General features: G+C 43.0%; 1 protein-coding gene across 3 annotated transcripts in view; it reads right to left on the reverse strand.

Moving 5' to 3' along the window:
* LARS2 (leucyl-tRNA synthetase 2, mitochondrial) overlaps positions 1-16,263 on the reverse strand; it is a 146,911-nt gene extending 130,648 nt beyond the window's left edge. For 2 of the 3 annotated variants that reach the window (XM_025272822.3, XM_006077499.4), the window contains exons 1-3: positions 16,066-16,262; positions 11,621-11,875; positions 5,380-5,508 (exon numbers count right to left, since the gene is read on the reverse strand). In XM_025272822.3, the coding sequence (XP_025128607.3) occupies positions 5,380-5,508; positions 11,621-11,854 (363 nt within the window). In that variant the 5' untranslated portion in view covers positions 11,855-11,875; positions 16,066-16,262. Of the gene's footprint in view, positions 1-5,379; positions 5,509-11,620; positions 11,876-16,065 lie in introns of all 3 variants that reach the window. The other variant, XM_044934148.2, reaches the window with a different exon arrangement.
* Between the last annotated feature and the right edge of the window lie 2,624 nt (positions 16,264-18,887).

Genomic DNA, 18,887 nt, shown 5'->3' on the forward strand with positions numbered 1-18,887 from the left:
CTCCACTCAGGAATTATGCAAATCAGGGCTTCCCTGGTGGCTCAGTGATAAAGAATCCACCTGTTAATGCAGGAGACACAGGGTCGATTCCTGGTCCAGGAAGATCCCATATGCCACGGAGCAACTAAGCCCATGAGCCACAACTACTGAGCGTGCACGCTGCAGCAGCTGAAGCTGTGCGCCCGAGAGCCTGGGCTCCACAAGAGGAGCCACAGCACTGAGAAGCCGGCGCCATAACAGAGAGCAGCCCCTACTCACTGCAACGAGAGAAGAAAGCCCACGCGGTAATCAAAGATCCAGCACAGCAAAGAATAGCAAATTTGAAAAAGAACTAAGCAAATCAACCAACAAATTAACAAGTTAGAGAAAAAGGCAAAGTTTACTGAATTTTTCCTGGGCTTACTGACAGACTTTGAACTTAAGATTCCAGTCCTACTCTATAGTACAGTAGAAAGGCCAGTGTTTCAAACAAAGTTGGTGCCCAAGGACTATGTACCTAATGAATTAATCAATACACATGTCAGATCTTCTTATTCCAGATCAGATATTCCTTCCCTCCTTAGAGTCAGGATCACTGAGATCTGACCTGCACCCAACCCTGCTCTATCCCTAGGACTAATCCTGACATTGGTAGAGAAGGATTTTAAAACAGCAGGAAGTTCGACAGGCTTTAACACTGTTGACCATCTCTGTTGACAAAGGTTTGCGTCTTTCCTGACACTATAACTTAGAAGTGGCAGGGCAAATTTTTCACCGTATTTGGCAGTTATTTTGGGGATGATCTGACTTAAATACAGGCTATGAAAATTAACAAGAAATTAATCTCAGGAGAACCTGCAGAATACCCTCCCGCTCCACAGACAGTTTATCATCTTAAAGAGAGCAACTGAAACAGGAATGCAGGGAGCCCTAGGTGTCTGCTGGTCACTAAGATACCATAAACCAAATAACACAGGGTGATCTTAGGCACCAACTGAGTCACAGGATAGATGATACAAATAGCAGGCAATGTCTGGATGCTTCTCAAAAGGCAAATCCATGCAGTGGGCAGAAGAGAGTACAGAGTTATTTATTAAATGAATTAGATTAACTTCATTTATTATGTGACTTCCCAGAGCAGGGCTTCCCTCGTGGCTCAGACAGTAAAGAATCTGTCTGCAATATGGGAGACCCAGGTTCAATCCCTGGGTCGGGAAGATCCCTTCGAGAAGGGAATTTATACTGACCTGATTTACTTACTTACAAAATAACCATTTGTTGCTGTTCAGTCAATAAGTCGTGTCCAACTCTTTGAGACCCCATGGACGGCAGCATGCTGGGCTTCCCTGTCCTTCACTGTCTCCCAGAGTTTGCTCAAATTCATGTCCACTGAGTCGGTGTTGCTATCTAACCATCTCATCCTCTGCAGCAACCTTCTCATTTTGCCCTCAATCTTTCTCAGCATCAGGGCCTTTTTCAATGAGTCGGCTCTTTGCATGAAGTGGCCAAATTACTGGAGCTTCAGCTTCAGCATCAGTCCTTCCAATGAACATTCAGGGTTGATTTCCTTTAGTGTTCACTGGTTTGATCTCCTTGCAGTCCAAGGGACTCTTAAGACTCTTCTCCAACACCACAGTTTGAAAGCATCAGTTCTTCAGTACTCAGCCTTATTTATGGTCCAACTCTCACATCCATATGTGACTACTAGAAAAACTACAGCTTTGACTATATGGATCTTTGTTGGCAAAGATCTCTGCTTTTTAATAAACTTTCTAGGTTTGTCATAGATTTCCTTCCAAGGAGCAATCATCTTAATTTTATGGCTTAAGTCATGTCCACAGTGATTTTGGAGACTTCCATTTTTTTTTAGGGGATTATTATTGGCCAGACACAGGTACTGTCTCGTTTATCCTGAACAACAACCCAGAAGTGAAGAATAAATATTATCCCTGTTTTAAGGGATTCAATTGGAGAAGGCAATGGCACCCCACTCCAGTACTCTTGCCTGGAAAATCCCATGGACGGAGAAGCCTGGTAGGTTACAGTCCATGGGGTCGCTAAGAGTCAGACACGACTGAGCGACTTCACTTTCACTTTTCACTTTCATGCATTGGAGAAGGAAATGGCAACCCACTCCAGTGTTCTTGCCTGGAGAATCCCAGGGACGGGGGAACCTGGTGGGCTACCGTCTATGGGGTCACACAGAGTGGGACACGACTGAAGTGACTTAGTGTAGCGTAGTGTAAGGGATTCAACGACTCGTGCAAGGTCCCTCAGTGAGAAAGTGGTGTAATGAGGGTCAAACCTGGGTTGCCCGATCCATGAGTCCAGCCTGACCCTGGGTTTCAGTTACTGGTAAGGGACTCCATTTTGTCTTTTGGGTTTGAGCTGTCTGTAAGGGTCCCAGTAAGTCTGGGCCTGGGGTTCTGCCTAGAGCTTTGTCTGTAATGTCTCATTCATCCAAGAGAATCAGAGTTCCACCTATACCCCCTCAACCATCTATCTGCTAATGTACCATAAACACACAGTTTTGCTATAAAAGTTTAATCTGTTGCAACTGCCTGTACTCACTAACTGTCCAAAATAAGTTGGCTTAAGTTAAAAAAAAAAAACAAAAACAAGATTAAATCTAGTTGAAGAAGCACAGTTAGATATACTTCCTGACAAGAGCCAATTTATTCTGCACCACCTCTTTCCAATAAACACTGTAGAAGTGATGGAAAGCAATATCGGGGAGAAATAACACCTGGCAGAGCCCAGGGAGACAGCCCTTGTAGAAGGCCAATCTCTGAATCTGACAGTAAAAGTCATTAACTCTTCGAGGCACAGAGAGACACAGTACCTTGACTTCCTTTTTAGGAATACTTCTTGCTGCCAATGTCAGCTCGGCACAAATTTTCAAACCAATTATGACAATGGATGCACTTACCACTTTAAAAGAAAATCTTTAGGTAGATATATTCCTAAGTATTTTATTCTTTTCATTGCAATGGTGAATGGAATTGTTTCCTTAATTTCTCTATTTTCTCATTATTAGTGTATAGGAATGCAAGGGATTTCTGTGTGTTGATTTTATATCCTGCAACTTTACTATATTCATTGATTAGCTCTAGTAATTTTCTGGTGGAGTCTTTAGGGTTTTCTATGTAGAGGATCATGTCATCTGCAAACAGTGAGATATTATTTCTTCTTTTCCATTTTGGATTCCTTCTACTTCTTTTTCTGCTCTGATTGCTGTGGCCAAAACTTCCAAAACTATGTTGAACAGTAGTGGTGAAAGTGGGCACCCTTGTCTTGTTCCTGACTTTAAGGGAAATGCTTTCAATTTTTCACCATTGAGGATAATGTTTGCTGTGGGTTTGTAATATATAGTTTTTATTATGTTGAGGTATGTTCCTTCTGTTCCTGCTTTCTGGAGAGTTTTTATCATAAATGAATATTGAATTTTGTCAAAGGCTTTCTCTGCATCTATTGAGATAATCATATGGCTTTTATTTTTCAATTTGTTAATGTGGTGTATTATAGCCAGGACATGGAAGCAACCTAGATGTCCATCAGCAGATGAATGGATAAGAAAGCTGTGGTACATATACACAATGGAGTATTACTCAGCCATTAAAAAGAATACATTTGAATCAGTTCTAATGAGGTGGATGAAACTGGAGCCTATTATACAGAGTGAAGTAAACCAGAAAGAAAAACACCAATACAGTATACTAACACATATATATGCAATTTAGAAAGATGGTAACGATAATCCTGTATGCAAGACAGCAAAAGAGACACAGATGTATACAACAGTCTTTTGGACTCTGTGGGAGAGGGCGAGGGTGGAATGATTTCAGAGAATGGCATTGAAACATGTATAATATCATATGTGAAACGAATTGCCAGTCCAGGTTCGATACATGATACAGGATGCTCGGGGCTGGTGCACTGGGATGACCCAGAGGGATGGGATGGGGAGGGAGGTGGGAGGGGGGTTCAGGATGAGGAACATGTGTACACCCGTGGCAGATGCAATGTTTATGTATGGCAAAACCAATACAATATTGTAAAGTAATTAGCCTCTAATTTAAATAAATAAACAAATATTAAAATAAATAAATAAAAATTAAAAAAAAAAAAAGAAAATCTTCAGAAAGAACTGGGAGGCAGCAGATACCCTTTATACAGACCCTGAGAGGTTAATAACAGCAACGGCCAGGGGAGTGCAGGTAAATGTTTAACAATGGACTCTCTAGCAGAAAAAGCCCTGATTTGCAGGCTCTGCTGATTTCCATGATGTAAATACTCCCATCCCGGGTGGATTCTGAGCTACTAAGGTGACAAATAATTAACACGAAGTTGGGCAGAGGTGTGCACGGCTCTCAGGACCTGGTGCGGCAGGCTCCAGCCCTCTGCTGAGGACGACCGTGTTTAGTGGTTATGTGCTTACGTGCCAGCTACGCGCTAAGTGCTTCACAGTCACCATCTTTCAATCCTTGGGAAAGGCTGATGGGCAAGTACTATTTTATCCCCTTTTTACAGATGAGAGAAAACTAGGTCTTAGTTTAGAGAGGTTAATCAGTAATGAGTCAAAGGTTGACTGCCTACTAAGTGTTAAGAGCTAGAACCTGAGTGCTGGCCATTTGGTTCACAGGTCCACGCTTTCCGGCCCTCTCTGATGCTGCCTCTCTCTAGAAGTTGTTCAAGAAGCTACTATGATCACTGTTACCTTGTCTTACAGATGATGTGTTGTTAAGGAGTTAAGTGCAGGCTCTGGGTAGCTGGCAGTGAAAGGGGTCTGCCCCATATCAGCCATGGAAGTGTTCTTCTCTTCCTCTCCCAGGAAAGTTCACCTTGTCCTCCAACACCCATGTCAGATGGTCCCCTATGAGGGAGTCTTTCCCAACTCCCACAGGGCTGTTACTTCCCCCCAAATTTTTGTGTTATGAAAATTTGACTTTTTCCACTATAAGATAGATACATGCTCATTAGAGAATACAGAGAATATCAAAATACAAGGAGAAAAATCTCTTTGTGGCTCTACCTCCTACTCACAGCATTTGCTCCTCTTTTGTTCTACTGCACTCATTGCCCTCTCCAATGTCTGTCTACTGAGGGGTATCAGCCCCACCACATCGTGAACTCCTCCTGAGGTGGTATCAACGTGGTACCCACAGGCATAAACCCTTCCACTGCATCAGCACCCCACCTCCCTCCCCAGCACAATACCCAATACATGGCTGCCCCTCAATTAATCTTGATGCTTTATTATGTCCTCCAATTCCTCAGAGGAAACCCTAGGCTTCCCAAAGCTGCCCTAATTGTAACTGAGACTGGGTGTCTTCTTTGTCCTACATTCTTACTATCCTGAGTGGGGCAGGGAAGCGCCACCACAGCAGGCAGCGGCCTTACCTGCAACCCTCTCATCTTCTGGAAGCGTGCAATGGTGTCGCTGATGGTGTACACACGCACGTGCCCCATGTGCAGCTTGCCAGAGGGGTACGGGAACATGGAAAGCACGTAAAACTTGGGCTTTGATTTCTAGGAAAGGATGACGGAAAAATGCAGTGAGTATTTATTAATCATTCACAGGGAACTAGGTACGCATATAATATTTTGGCATTTTATTCAAGGTAATAATTTAACATTTTCAAAAGCTTTCTTTTAAAAAAAAGAAAAAAACATTCCCATAAGGTAAATGGACAAAAATGCCAAATACCAAAATTCGAAGCCCTGGGTTATCCTAAAGAATGTCCAAAATAATGCCAAACAACCTCACAGTGCTAATTACCCCTACTTATTTTTAAATCTGCCTTTTTCTCTTTTAGAACAGCTATCTAGGACTTAAAGAACTGTATGTCTTTCCAAATGAAGCTCTGACATATGTGTCCATAAAATTCATGGAGACAATAGTGAATCACAGAGATGTGACAAGTCTAAAATGGAGCCCCTCCCTAAATTCCAGGGAGCTGCACGCAGACTTGGACTGAGCAGGGTCCCCAGGCGCAGATTCAGGTTCCAAGTTTCTCTGCTGCACTGTGAGCTTATCTTTCAACAGAAAAAGCTGAAATGGGAAAGTAATGAGAAAATCTTAGCCAGGTTGCTGTTTCCCAGGGGGTGATCTACAGGCAGCCTCAGGCCAGGGTTACATAACGCTCCAGCATCCAAAGATGCACAGTTTCATCATGAGAAACAGGAAAAAGGTTCATGGATTGGAACACAATGGATACAGGGCAGGACGTCCTCACAGGAACGTCAGCCTCTGGGACCTTAGTTCTTATAATGGTGAATGTTGACACAAGTTTGTACACACAAGGGGAGAAGGCTGGAAAGGAGGTAGTCATTTAATTGATTCCTTATTGGAGACCTTAAGGAATTGTCATTCAAGGGCAAGGATCATGTTTTAACCACCTAACCCCACCCCAATCCCCACCTTCCTGGCTAACCCCCTAGTTTAACAAACTGTTGGGTAAACGTCTGCCAGCCTTTGTGCTCTGAAGCCTGAGAACAGGCCTTTGGAGATCACTGATGACTAATGGGCAGTCTTCCCTGCACACTTCACTACCCTGTCCAGGTGACAGGAGCATCCCCCACACCCAGCCTTAAATCCTCGCCCGGGGGAGAAGGGATGCCTCTGAAGAAAGGAAGAGAACAGGTAACTGCTTCTGTTTAGTCGCTAAGTGTCTGGATCCTCTGATGTTATCACTACTTTTTTTCTCCTGTTTTTCTCTTTCTGTTCTTACTCCCTTCCAAGAGCTCTACAAGAGTTCCTCAAGGCTTTGCTTCTCCAAAATTAATGAAAAAAAAAATGCAAAACAGAATATTCATGACCATTCTTATGTGTGCGAGTGGGTACTGGGCAGGGGGAGTACTTTGTGTTAAGTCTTTATTTGCATGACTGGTAATTGACAGCCAACTGCAATCAGGGAGCAAAGGAAACCAGAAATCGAATTCTTTCCAAATCTCACTCGACCCCTTGCTTTAAACTTCCCTCAGCAAAGAAGGTGGGCAAATCTTTAGCAGGGCCACTGTCGTGTGGCCAGACAGGCCAGAGTGGCACTTTTCTCTATACTCTGCTTCCTCTAGAAATGATCAACTGTGTGGCAAGTCAAGTTGCCTGAAGGAAGGGAAGGGAAAAGTGAATGAATAACGAGTTTGCATAATAAATCTGGAAACCTGTAATACTAAAGTGACAGCTCCTATTGATTTCTAGAAATGGATGGAAAGCCCCACATTGATCATGCACTTTAATTGGAAACTGCAACCATAACTCAGGAAAATCTCAGAAGCGAGAGAGACAACTTGAGATTCAGGAGTCACTGGGGACTCAGGACTTTCTTCTTTAAGAAGGCAGGTGACAGACGATCCTCTCAGTTTGTAAACAACTCCCTCAAAGGAAGTGCAAGACCTCATTCTGATACCTGGTACAGAACGATAAATAGGCAGACTATCCACTCAATTCCACCTTACTCGTTGACAAAGATTAGGCCTACTGCTTCTTTTGGGGGAATTTTTAGGGACATAAGAAAACAGTTGTTACAGAGTTCTTTGGGACCTGAAAAAACAATAAAATATTTGATATACACTATTTCTAGTTTTTCATTTTAAAGTTTTTACATTAAATGTATTTTTATTATAATCACCTTGTTTTTATTATCATATATATTTTAAAAATTATGTTTATTTAACAATCTTATCCCAAACATTTTCTACATCTAGCGTCTTCATTAATATCTTTTTTTGTATGTCTCTCCAACAAAGATGAAACTTACAGCAAAATTGAGGAATTCATTACATATGAGCTAGTTCAGTTCAGTTCAGTCGCTCAGTCGTGTCCAACTCTTTGCGACCCCATGGACTGCAGCACACCAGGCTTCCATGTCCATCACCAACTCCCGGAGCTTACTCAAACTCATGTCCATTGAATTGGTGATGCCATTCAGCCATCTCATCCTCTGTCATCCCCTTCTCCTCCCACCTTTAATCTTCCCCAGCATCAGGGTCTTTTCCAATAAGTCAATTCTTCACATCAGGTGGCCAAAGTATTGGAGCCTCACCTTCAGCATCAGTCCTTCCAAAATTCAGGACTGATTTCCTTTAGGATGGACTGGTTAGATCTCCTTGCAGTCCAAGGGACTCTCAAGAGTCTTCTCCAACACCACAGTTCAAAAGCATCAACTCTTCAGCACTCAGCTTTCTTTATAGTCCAACTCTCACATCCATACATGACTACTGGAAAAATCATAGCTCTGACTAGACAGACCTTTGTCGGCAAAGTGATGTCTCTGCTTTTTAATATGCTGTCTAGGTTGGTCACAGCTTATCTTCCAAGGAGCAAGCGTCTTTTAATTTCATGGCTGCAGTCACCATCTGCAGTGATTTCAGAGTATTGAGTCCACAGAAGATACAGAAAAGTACTGCTAGCAAAAATTTTTACTATTCATGAATATTTTTCTTTATTGCAGAAAAGGTGTTCGGCTCACTGCCTGTCCCTGCCTTCTGTTTCTCTGTGTGAACTAAGTCATTTTCCTCTGTGACAATGAGATGAATTCTGTTCTCTGAGAGTAGAAGGAAGGAATTTTGGGAGTTTATAATTGAGCAGGAATCTGATTGAAAGGGACATTTTCATAATTATACAAAAGTGTAAGAATTTAAGCCTTTAATAGAAATTAAGATTGGAAGTGATGGAAAACAGATGGTTTTTATAAGAGTGGGTCCTATTATTTTTGTCAGCTCTGACATCAGAAGAAAGATAACTTCTGCCTCTTTATGGATCATGCTCTGAAACTCTCGCTGAGACTAGCGAATGGAGGGAAGTGGACCACGCAGTGGAAGCTTGCAGCATGGGATCTGGTCCAAGTTCTGCCACTGGCTGTGAGACCTCAGGCAAATTCCTTTGTTTTTCTGGGCTCAGTTCACAATCTGTAAATCAAAGGTGAGACAAAAGAAGGTTCCTGGTGAAAGCATGAGCTTAGGACTCAAATGTGTCTGGATCTGGGCTGTGCCACAACTGAGATTGAGGACAGAGGGTGAGATGTTTGGATGGCATCACTAACTCAATGGACATGAGCTCGAGTACATTCCAAGAGATAGTGAAGGACAGGGGAGCCTGGCATGCTGCAGTCCATGTGGTCACAAACAGTGAGACATGACTTAGCGACTGAACAACAAGTGAGTTATGCATTTCAACAACTTACCAAACTTCCCTCCCAGTTTTCTTACTCCAAAATGAGGATACTACTATGCACTTTCAGGGCTGTTTCAGAATTTAAATGAGATAATGAAAGGAAAGATGGTGCCTAACACACTAAAATGCTCATTAAATGAAAGTTCTTTTTATAATGATGATTATGAAGATGATGGTAAAATATTCAACTTCTAGAAACTCATTTCCAGTGGATTTCAAATGTAGCTACTACCAGAGTGAGACTGATTATAGACATGCTTTAATATCTACCAGCATCTAGTCATATTCTCATTCCTGTCAAAGATACACCACACATTTTTATCTTCTTGTATCTTTCATTCATGGGACTTCCCTGGTGGTGCTAGTGGTAAAGAACTCATCTGCCAATGCAGGAGACGTAAGAAGTGTGGGTTTGATTCCTGGGTTGGGAAGATGCCCTGGAGGAGGGCATGGCAATCCACTCCAGTATTCTTGCCTGGAGAATTCCATGGACAGGAGAGCCTGGCAGGATAGGGTCCACAGGGTTGCCAAGAGGTGGATAAGACTGAAGTGACTTAGCATGCATCTTTCATTTATATAACACTTCAGTTTGTAAAATGAGTTTAATCTTATTTTATCCTTTGATTTTCAAAACAATTCTGTGGGATAAACAATGCAAAGAATCTGAGGATCAGAGAGGTTAAACGTTGCTGAGAGCGCAGTGAATTTGGGAGCGGAGCCAGAATTACTGCCCAGGCTCCAGACTCCTTATCTAGCATTCTCTCCACTTTACCCTATTCCAATTCAAACCCTGACAGAATGCCACCGGGGAATCACCCAAAATGTTCCTAAAGCTATTTACCCAATTAGTCAAACATAGTTTATTTTGATCCATTTAATTTTTTAGAAAACCATACACTTAAGAATGCAATGTCACAAGAATAAAAAGCTACAACTTCAAAATGTTTGGAGGCCACTGAATCTAAACCAAAAGAAAAAAGAAAAAGAAGCTAATTTTATGCTCCTCATTTAGAATTAAACTTCTCCCTAAGGTCTGCTTCCAAAATATATTTAGCTACATTAGTCTGGTCATGTTGCCATGAAGAATTTTCATTTCCTAATGAGGTAAAAGTTAAGCTTTCATTGTATAATTATGCATTTCATTTAAACCTTCCTTTTTATGATTTCACATATCACTTACATCTCTTTCAATACCAGATTTTCTTCGTAACTAATGCAAAAAACCATCCTTCAGTTTAAGACAAATAGCTACCCACTCCCCATTTTTCATAATGATCAATCTCATAGAAAGAATGAGTCTGATAAGAGAGGAGAATCAGGAAAGGTGATTCTAGCACACTGTGGTCTTGGGCAAATATATATTTACTCAACTGCTTGCCTTTGTCCTAATCTCTTTAATTGAACATAGTGGTCCATGGGATTTTCCAGCCAAGAGTACTGGAGTGGGTTGACATTTTCTTCTCCACGGGATCTTCCCAACCCAGGGATCAAACCCAGATCTCCCACATTGTAGGCAGACGCTTTACCGTCTGAGCTACCAGGGAAGCCCCAATTGAACATAGAGCGAGTTTATATTATGAAAGGATGGTCAGAATTTTAAGAGTAAAACTACTTAATAGTGGTGTACTCTAATTTAATTCAACATTTCATGTAACAAACCACACCTTCCATATTGTAACCAATATTGAGAGGTAAGGGTTAACGCATTTAAGATTGATTCCCACCAGGCCGGCCTCCCAGAGAAGGAGCTGGCTTCTAGCAGAGTATGCCATGGAAACTGGTTACAGCCAAGTGCTTAAGACAATTAATTCAGGTAGAGTGCTGAGCTGGTGCAAACAGACTAGAAGCCAAGGGTGCACTAACTTATGTATCTGTGACCATGAGGTTGGACCCCAGCTCCAGATTATACCAGGGAAGGGCTGGGACCTCCCAAACTAAGATGGCAGAGCAGGGTTGGAGGCCAACATCATTCTAGGGGCAAGGGAGACACTTCTCAGAACATGCCACTTAAAAGTTCACAGCTGAGAGGCCCACATGCCCCTCCTGGAATCTCCTGTCTGACCCTGCCAGATCCCTGCATGTTGCCCCACCGGGCAGCGGACCACAGAGAAGCTGACATCTGCTATAGCTCCTGTCTGGGTGAGTTCCCCCCGTAAATGCGGCTCCAGAATGCCCAGCGTGGCACCATCCGTATGCCCCTTATGTGAACGTGCACCTCACTGAGATTCCTCCAAGCACCATCCTGGTCTCATCCCAGTGACCCGTCACCAGCATCCTGGGAAGCAGGTGGGCACTACTATTATCACTGCTTATTTTCAATTAAAAAAAAAATTTGATGCCTAGAGAGACTTGGTTCTTTGGCTGAAGGTCACATACTCAATAACTTATTTGAATCCAGGCAATCTGACCCCAGTCCACGCCCTTCGCCCCTCTTCTCAACCCTTCAGTGTCTCTTAGAATACTCACATCTGCTTCTGAAACCGTGAAGGCCTGGTCTTTTATTCGCTGATGCCACCATTTCTCCACATCCTTTCTTGTCTGCAATGTATACTCCTTGGTCCACTCTCCCGTGGCACTGTAAATACCTCTGGACCATCCTGGAATCACTCTCCTTCCCCACTTAATGACATCTGGCCCATCATTTAGCTGCCTTTTTAGAAGACAGGCATATAAACCCAGTCTCTGCCAAGAAGGAGCCATTCTTCAAAAGGTGGAAAGGGCCTGAAAGAGAGAGTGGAGAATACACGTGTGAGCCGCCAGAACCTCCAGGAGCTCCTCCTTCCATTCGGCACAGCCAGCATTCACAGGCTTTCCTCTTATTTTGATGATTTCTTTCCCTGAAAAGAATACTTTAGAAGTGCAGTCAAGATAAACACAAACTTTTTAGTGGAAAATATTAAAGATGTTCAATGCTCCCAAACAGCAAAGATACAAAAGCCCCATAGGAACAAAAGGAGACTACCACCTGGGCCAGCACCAGCCACAACCTCACAGCTTGCATGGGGAGCAGCGGAGGCCCCTTCCTTGCCCTTAGGCCAGTCTAGGGTCTGTCTAGCAGGCTTCACATCCCATCATTCCAGGCGTCCAAAGAGCTCTAAGCACATCTGGGCTGGCCTTGGGCTCAAATATCTGAAGAGCTCTTGAACACAGGACTCCCTGGAAGACCGGAGACTCTAAGCTACGATCAGCATCCTTCATACATACTACAAGTTAAATATATTCAGTAGGCTGAGACAGGAAATAACCATTATTTAGAAGACTCTTATTCACTTACTTCTTCATTCATTTACCAAATATTTATTGAGGTCTACATTCTATTCCAGGCACTGGGGATACAGCAGTGAACAAAAATAAAGTCCCTTCTTACATGGCACTTATACACTAGCAGAGAAAAGCAGGTAAGAAACGAACAAGTGGTGAGAGGGGCAGGGCGGTGTGAAGTGGGACACTGGGATTGACATGTATACTACTATGTATAAAACAGATAGCTAATCACAACAGACTATAGCACAGGAAACTCTACTCAATGCTGCTCTGCAGTAACTTAAATGAGAAGGAAATCCATGAGGCTCATTCACTGCTGTACAGCAGAAACTAACACCACAAAGCAAATACACCCACCCCACCCCACCCGCCAAAAAAAGAAAAGAAACAAATAAATACATAGCATGTGTAATAGTGATGAGTACTATGGGTTTTGGCAAACAATCCACAGGGCTCACCAAGACATCCAGCTGCGATTCAAAATTCAGCTTAAACGTTGCATCGGTTTCCTCCAACAGTAAATTCCAGAAATGACCTCATGGAAGAAGCTTCATGATTTATCACTATGTTAAAGCCTGAGGTGACAGTTCATCAAATATTTAAGATGTATGGCTAAACAGCCTAAACGTTCCGCCTTCCTACATAACAGCATTCGCTACAGTGCAGAAACAAATGAAAACAGATCTCTCAAAACCAGAGAGAAAATGAAGGAAGAAACTGGCACTCTTAAGCTGGCATTAATTCTTGATCCTCTCAAAATTTTGTCCACGTCCACTGGGGTCTAGTCTATTTAGCAAAGGTTCCAGGTCATAAATGCTGCCAAGAGGGTTCATTATAGACTTATATAAGTGAGTTTCACACATATAAAATGGCATCACAAGTGTTGACATTTTACAAGTGGGTCTGCAAAAGTTCTTGACATACCAATTCTCACTGTACTCAACCCCTCTTGCTTCTTTGTGGGTGGAATCAGAAACAGACCAAACAAAACAAACAAACAAAACACCTCCCTTCCTATCCACCAGGGCTTCCCTGGTGGCTCAGAGGTTAAACATCTGCCTGCAATGTGGGAGATCTGGGTTCCATCCCTGGGTGGGGAAGATCCCCTGGAGAAGGAAATTGCAACCCACTCCAGTATTCTTGCCTGGAGAATCCCATGGATGGAGGAGCCTTGTGGGCTACAGTCCACGGGGTCGCAGAGAGTCGGACGCCACTGAGCAACTTCACTTTCACTTTCCTATCTAATGGGCTTGGCTATTTTAAAGTGTGTAGATTCGACTATTGATACCAGGGTAAACTATATAATTAGCTGACTGTCAGCAATTTCATATTACCAACCTAATATATACAGACATTTTGTACAATTAAGGCAATTACATTTATTTTGAGGAGTTCGATTTCTACATAATTAGAACTATCATAGAGTCATGGACTTTATGGTTCTCTAGTTAAGTCAGTGTTTTTATATCTTTGCAAGCTAAACAATGTTAATTTAGCAGAGGGCACATAGATCCCTGCAATCTCTCTCTTAGGCTGCATTCCTTAAGAACACATAAGGAGACACAGAAAGAATGGAAAAGGATGGAATTATAAAAACAGAAATCTGACCTGAACTACAGTCTTACAAGCTCTTTGTTTTGATGCTGGTTAACTCCACTCGTGTGTGCTCAGTTGTGTCTGACTCTCTGCGACCGCATGAACTGCAGCCTGCCAGGCTCCTCTGTCCATGGAATTCTCCAGGCAAGAACACTGGAGTGGGTTGCCATTTCCTTCTCCAGGGGATCTTCCCAATCCAAAGATCAAACCCAGGTTTCCTGTGTCTCCTGCAGTGGCAGCTGGATTCTTTACCACTGAGCTACCTGGGAAGTCCAGAGTAAATGCCACATGGATTAAAGAATTTTTTAAAATACCATAAAACAAGAAAAAATAGAGTATGTACTAATTCTCTACAAGGTGCAGGACATTCCGTCCTAGCATAAAAGCAATGGAAGAATTCAAAAGGAAAAATATTAATAAAACTCTCTAAAAAATGTGAAAAACCTGCATATCAAAACACCATGAACCTGGGAACTCCCCTGGAGGTAGCTGTTAAGACTTCACAATTCCAATGCAGGGGCACAGGTTTGATCTCTGGTTAGAATATCACACATGCCAAATAGTGCAGTCAAAAAAACAAACCAACAAAAAAGCCATGAACAAAATTAGAAGCAAACAGTAAGCTGAAAGAAAACTGCTAAAACTACAAAAAAAGATTACCCTTCCCTATAAAGAATTCACATATAAAAAGAAACATCAAAAACCTAATTTTAAAAGTTGGCAAAGGAGAAAAGAGTATATACAAATGACTTACAAATATAAAAAAAAAAGAATGACTTTATAACTAAACAAAGAAATGCACATTAAAATAACAAGGAAACATTTTGCTTATCACATTGGCAAAATTTGTTATGAAAAGAAATGTGCACTTTTATACACTCCTGGTGGAATGTAAATTGATTCCACTTCCCTGGGGAGCAATGTGGTAATATATGTGTCAAGATCCTTTAAGAAAAGTCCACACCCTTAATGTTAGGGGAACCCCAAAACTCAGGCAGACTCAGCACCTAGTGCACTCAGGGTTAAGATTTACTGCAACCCTGGAGTTCAGTTCAGTTCCCTTCTTTTACTTCCCAGGCCCTGCTATGGGCCACTCCACCACCAAAGCCCTGATGGACACTGCCTCTTCCTGATAAAGAGCAGTGATTTTATTCGAGCACCATGCCCGTACCATGAATATGAAAGGTGTGACTCATGTTTTGTGTTCTGATCAACTTGGCCCTCTTCTTCCTTAGCTCTATCACATTCAGCTCCTTGCCTAGATGTTTGGAACCTTGTCTCTTCTACCACATCCTTCCAAAGCATCAATCCCCATTATTCCATGCCTCTTTAAGAGTCAGCCCTGACCTCAACTTCACTTAGGATTAAAGTTTTTTGAGAATGGTGGGGGTACCAGCATGTGACCATAGGAGAGGCCTGAGAACTGGACCCAAAATGACAATCATCGGTATAGAGAAACCTAGGAGAAGAGTAGGAAAAGATAGGCAAAGTAACAGAGCATGTGGGGAAAGCACAGGACACAGCGTGCACCCAAAACAAAGTGTGCAAAAATGTACCTGGGAAATGAACAAGGAGCCAAGTTATGTGCAAACAAAACAACTAAATCTCTATGTGACCTTGGAGAAATAATTTCCTGTCCAGAACACCAGCTTCTCCTTAAAATGAAGGGGTAAATCCAGATGATCTCTGAGGACCATGGAACCCTAACATGCGGTGACAATCATCTGTGGGTCACGAGATGAGGTGGGCAAAGATTCAGGGACCGACTGGGGTAGTAGAAGAGTGGAGAGAGGGACTTGAGTACAAAACTATGCGTACATATACGTTTTTCTGGGAAAGGGCCCAGAGCTATCAACGGAGTCGGTGGCTCAAAGAGTCTTAAGATCCGGATCTCAGAGGCTTTTCCAATTAGGAAACTGCACAGCTCCGAGATCACCGAACCCAGACCGCACTTTCCCTTCTGGCTCCCGGCAAGTCGAAATCTATCTATCTGGGGAGAGAGGAGATCAGGTCGCGTCTCGATTCCCGCTGAGCCCGGGTCAGGGGTTTACCTGCTCACAGGCTCTGGCCTGCGGCTCCTTACTCCTCGGTTCCCACCTTAGGCGAACATGGCCCGGACAGTCACCATGGGCGCCGCCATGTTGGCAGAACAACAACTTTATCGATAGTGGCCGCCACAGACACAGACAGGCGGTAGCTGAGCTGAAGGAGGCGGAGCGCTGCCTGGTCCCGACTCCCGGCATTCCTTGAGGCCGGGGTCGCCGCACTCCAGTCCCGGGTTCCGCTCTTCGGTCACTGGCACCGCCTCCTGTCTCCAAGCCCCGCCTTTGGACCCAGTACTCCACCCAGAGCCTGGCGACCGCAAAACTCTAAACGTGCAAGAATCAGATTCTTAATTGCAGCAGACGTGTGAAAGCCATCAGTTTAGTGCTCCTAGGCGGCACGTGGTGTAAAGACCACTGGAGGAAACCTGAGGCCACGGTTTGAAGTCCATCCTCCTCCTTTCTCAACGTCTTGATCCTTAATGGACCACGTGGTGGTTAAGACATCTTCCACCACATCCGTGGACTAGCTCTTGGAGGGGAATTACCTGGCTAAAGCTGGAAATAAAGTGTTTTCCTCACTTGACACTTGGGCTGGGTGTCAGGAAAGCAAGACACCTGACCACCCACTTTCCTAAAAGAGTTTATGTATGGTCAGTAGAAGACACCGTATGCAAATATGCACACCTCACAACACCAGGTAGTCCCCAGGCCAGCAAACCACCCACTCGCTAATCTCTTGCCAAATTCCAAGTCTTTAACAAAGTTTCCTGACAGTTCAAAATCCAAATACTTTGTCATTAAGTGTACACTTCAAACCAGCATCAACTTTACTTGCTAGGAATGCGGTGGAATCGCAGGCCCTATCCCAGACCTGCTGAACTGGACTCTGCATTTTAACAAATCTCTAGGGAATTCTTAGGCACACTTAAGTTTGAGACTCACTGTCTTAGAATGTGAGAGTTAGAAACAATCTTGAGAAGACTCTAGTCCAGCAGGCTCATTTTACCAAGCTGCAAGATCAAGCCAGTCCATCCTAAACGAAATCAACCCTGAATATTCATTGGAAGGAAAGATGCTAAAGCTGAAGCTCCAATACTTTGGCCACCTGATAAGAAGAGCCGCCTCACTGGATAAGACCCTGATGCTGGGAAAGACAGAAGGCAGGAGAAGAAGGGGACAATGGAGGACTGAAGAACAAAACTGAGGCCCAGTGGAGCTGTTTAGCTCAAGATCACAGCAAGCAAGTCAGTATAGTCACACCAAGGTATCCCAGGACCCTTCGAGAATATAAAAATCCAAGGACGTTCAAGTCTCTCATTAAAATGGTATGATATTTGCATATAACCTATGCACATCCTCTTGTACACTTTAAAATCATCCCTAGATTATGTTAATACCTTATACAGTGAAAATACTATGTAAATATCAAACTGTGGAAAATTCTTCAAGAGATGGGAATACCAGACCACCTGACCTGCCTCCTGAGAAACTTATATGCAGGTCAAGAAGCAACAGTTAGAACCAGACATGGAACAACAGACTGGTTCAGAATTGGGAAAGGAGTAAGTCAAGGCTGTATATTGTCATTCTGCTTATTTAATTTATATGCAGAGTACATCAATGTGAAATGCCAGCCAGGATGAAGCACAAGCTGGACTCAAGATTGCCAGGAGAAATATCAATAACTTCAGATATGCAGATGAAACCACCCTTATGGAAGAAAGTGAAGAGGAACTAAAGAGCCTCTTGATGAAAGTGAAAGAGAAGAGTGAAAAAGCTGGCTTAAAACTCAACATCCAAGAAACTAAGATCATGGCATCCGGTCCCATCACTTCATGGCAAATAGATCTAGGGGAAACAATGGAAGCAGTGACAGACTTTCTTTTCTTGGGTTTCAAAATCACTGTAGATAGTGATTGAAGCTATGAAATTAAAAGACACTTTCTCCTTGGAAGAAAATCTATGACCAACCTAGACAGCATATTAAAAAGCAGAGACATTACTTTGCCAACAAAGGTCTGTCTAATCAAAGCTATGGTTTTTCCAGTAGTCATGTATGGATGTGAGAGTTGGACCACAAAGAAAGCTGAACACCAAAGGATCAATCCTTTTGAACTTTGGTGTTGGAGAAGACTCTTGAGAGTCCCTTACACTGCAAGGGGATCAAACCAGTCAATCCTAAGGGAAATCAGTCCTGAATATTCATTGGAAGGACTGATGCTGAAGGTGAGGCTCCAATACTTTGGCCACCTGATGAGAAGAACTGACTCATTAGAAAAGACCCTGATGCTGGCAAAGATTGAAGACAGGAGGAGAAGAGGACAACAGAGGATGAGATGGTTGGATGGCATCGCTGACTCAATGGACGTGAGTTTGAGCAAGCTCCAGGAGATGTTGAAGGACAGGGAAGCCTGGTGTGCTGCAGTCCATGGAGCCGCAAAAAGTTGGACACAACTGAGCAACTGAACAATAACAGTGTAAATACTATGTAAATAGGTGCTGGTGTGCTTTCTGGAACTTTCTAGAATCAGGAGGCGGGGATATTTCTCATCTGTGGTTGGTTGAATCCACTGATATAGAATCATGGATACAGATGGTTCAGTGTAAAAGTTCTGGTATTCAAAATTGGGTCTCTAACACCTGCTAAAATAGTGCCCTTCCCAAAGTGCAGAATGAAGGATCATTAGCTAAGACAACTTCCAGGCCAACCTCTCATTTTGAAGATAAGGATGCACTGAGGTCCAGAGATTGGATACAGCTTAAGATCACACAGCTAGTTGATGGCAGAACATCAGAAGCACTGACTCTCACATTAACATACCACACAA

This window comes from Bubalus bubalis, chromosome 21 (genome assembly GCF_019923935.1).
Source record: "Bubalus bubalis isolate 160015118507 breed Murrah chromosome 21, NDDB_SH_1, whole genome shotgun sequence".
NCBI lineage: Eukaryota > Metazoa > Chordata > Mammalia > Artiodactyla > Bovidae > Bubalus > Bubalus bubalis.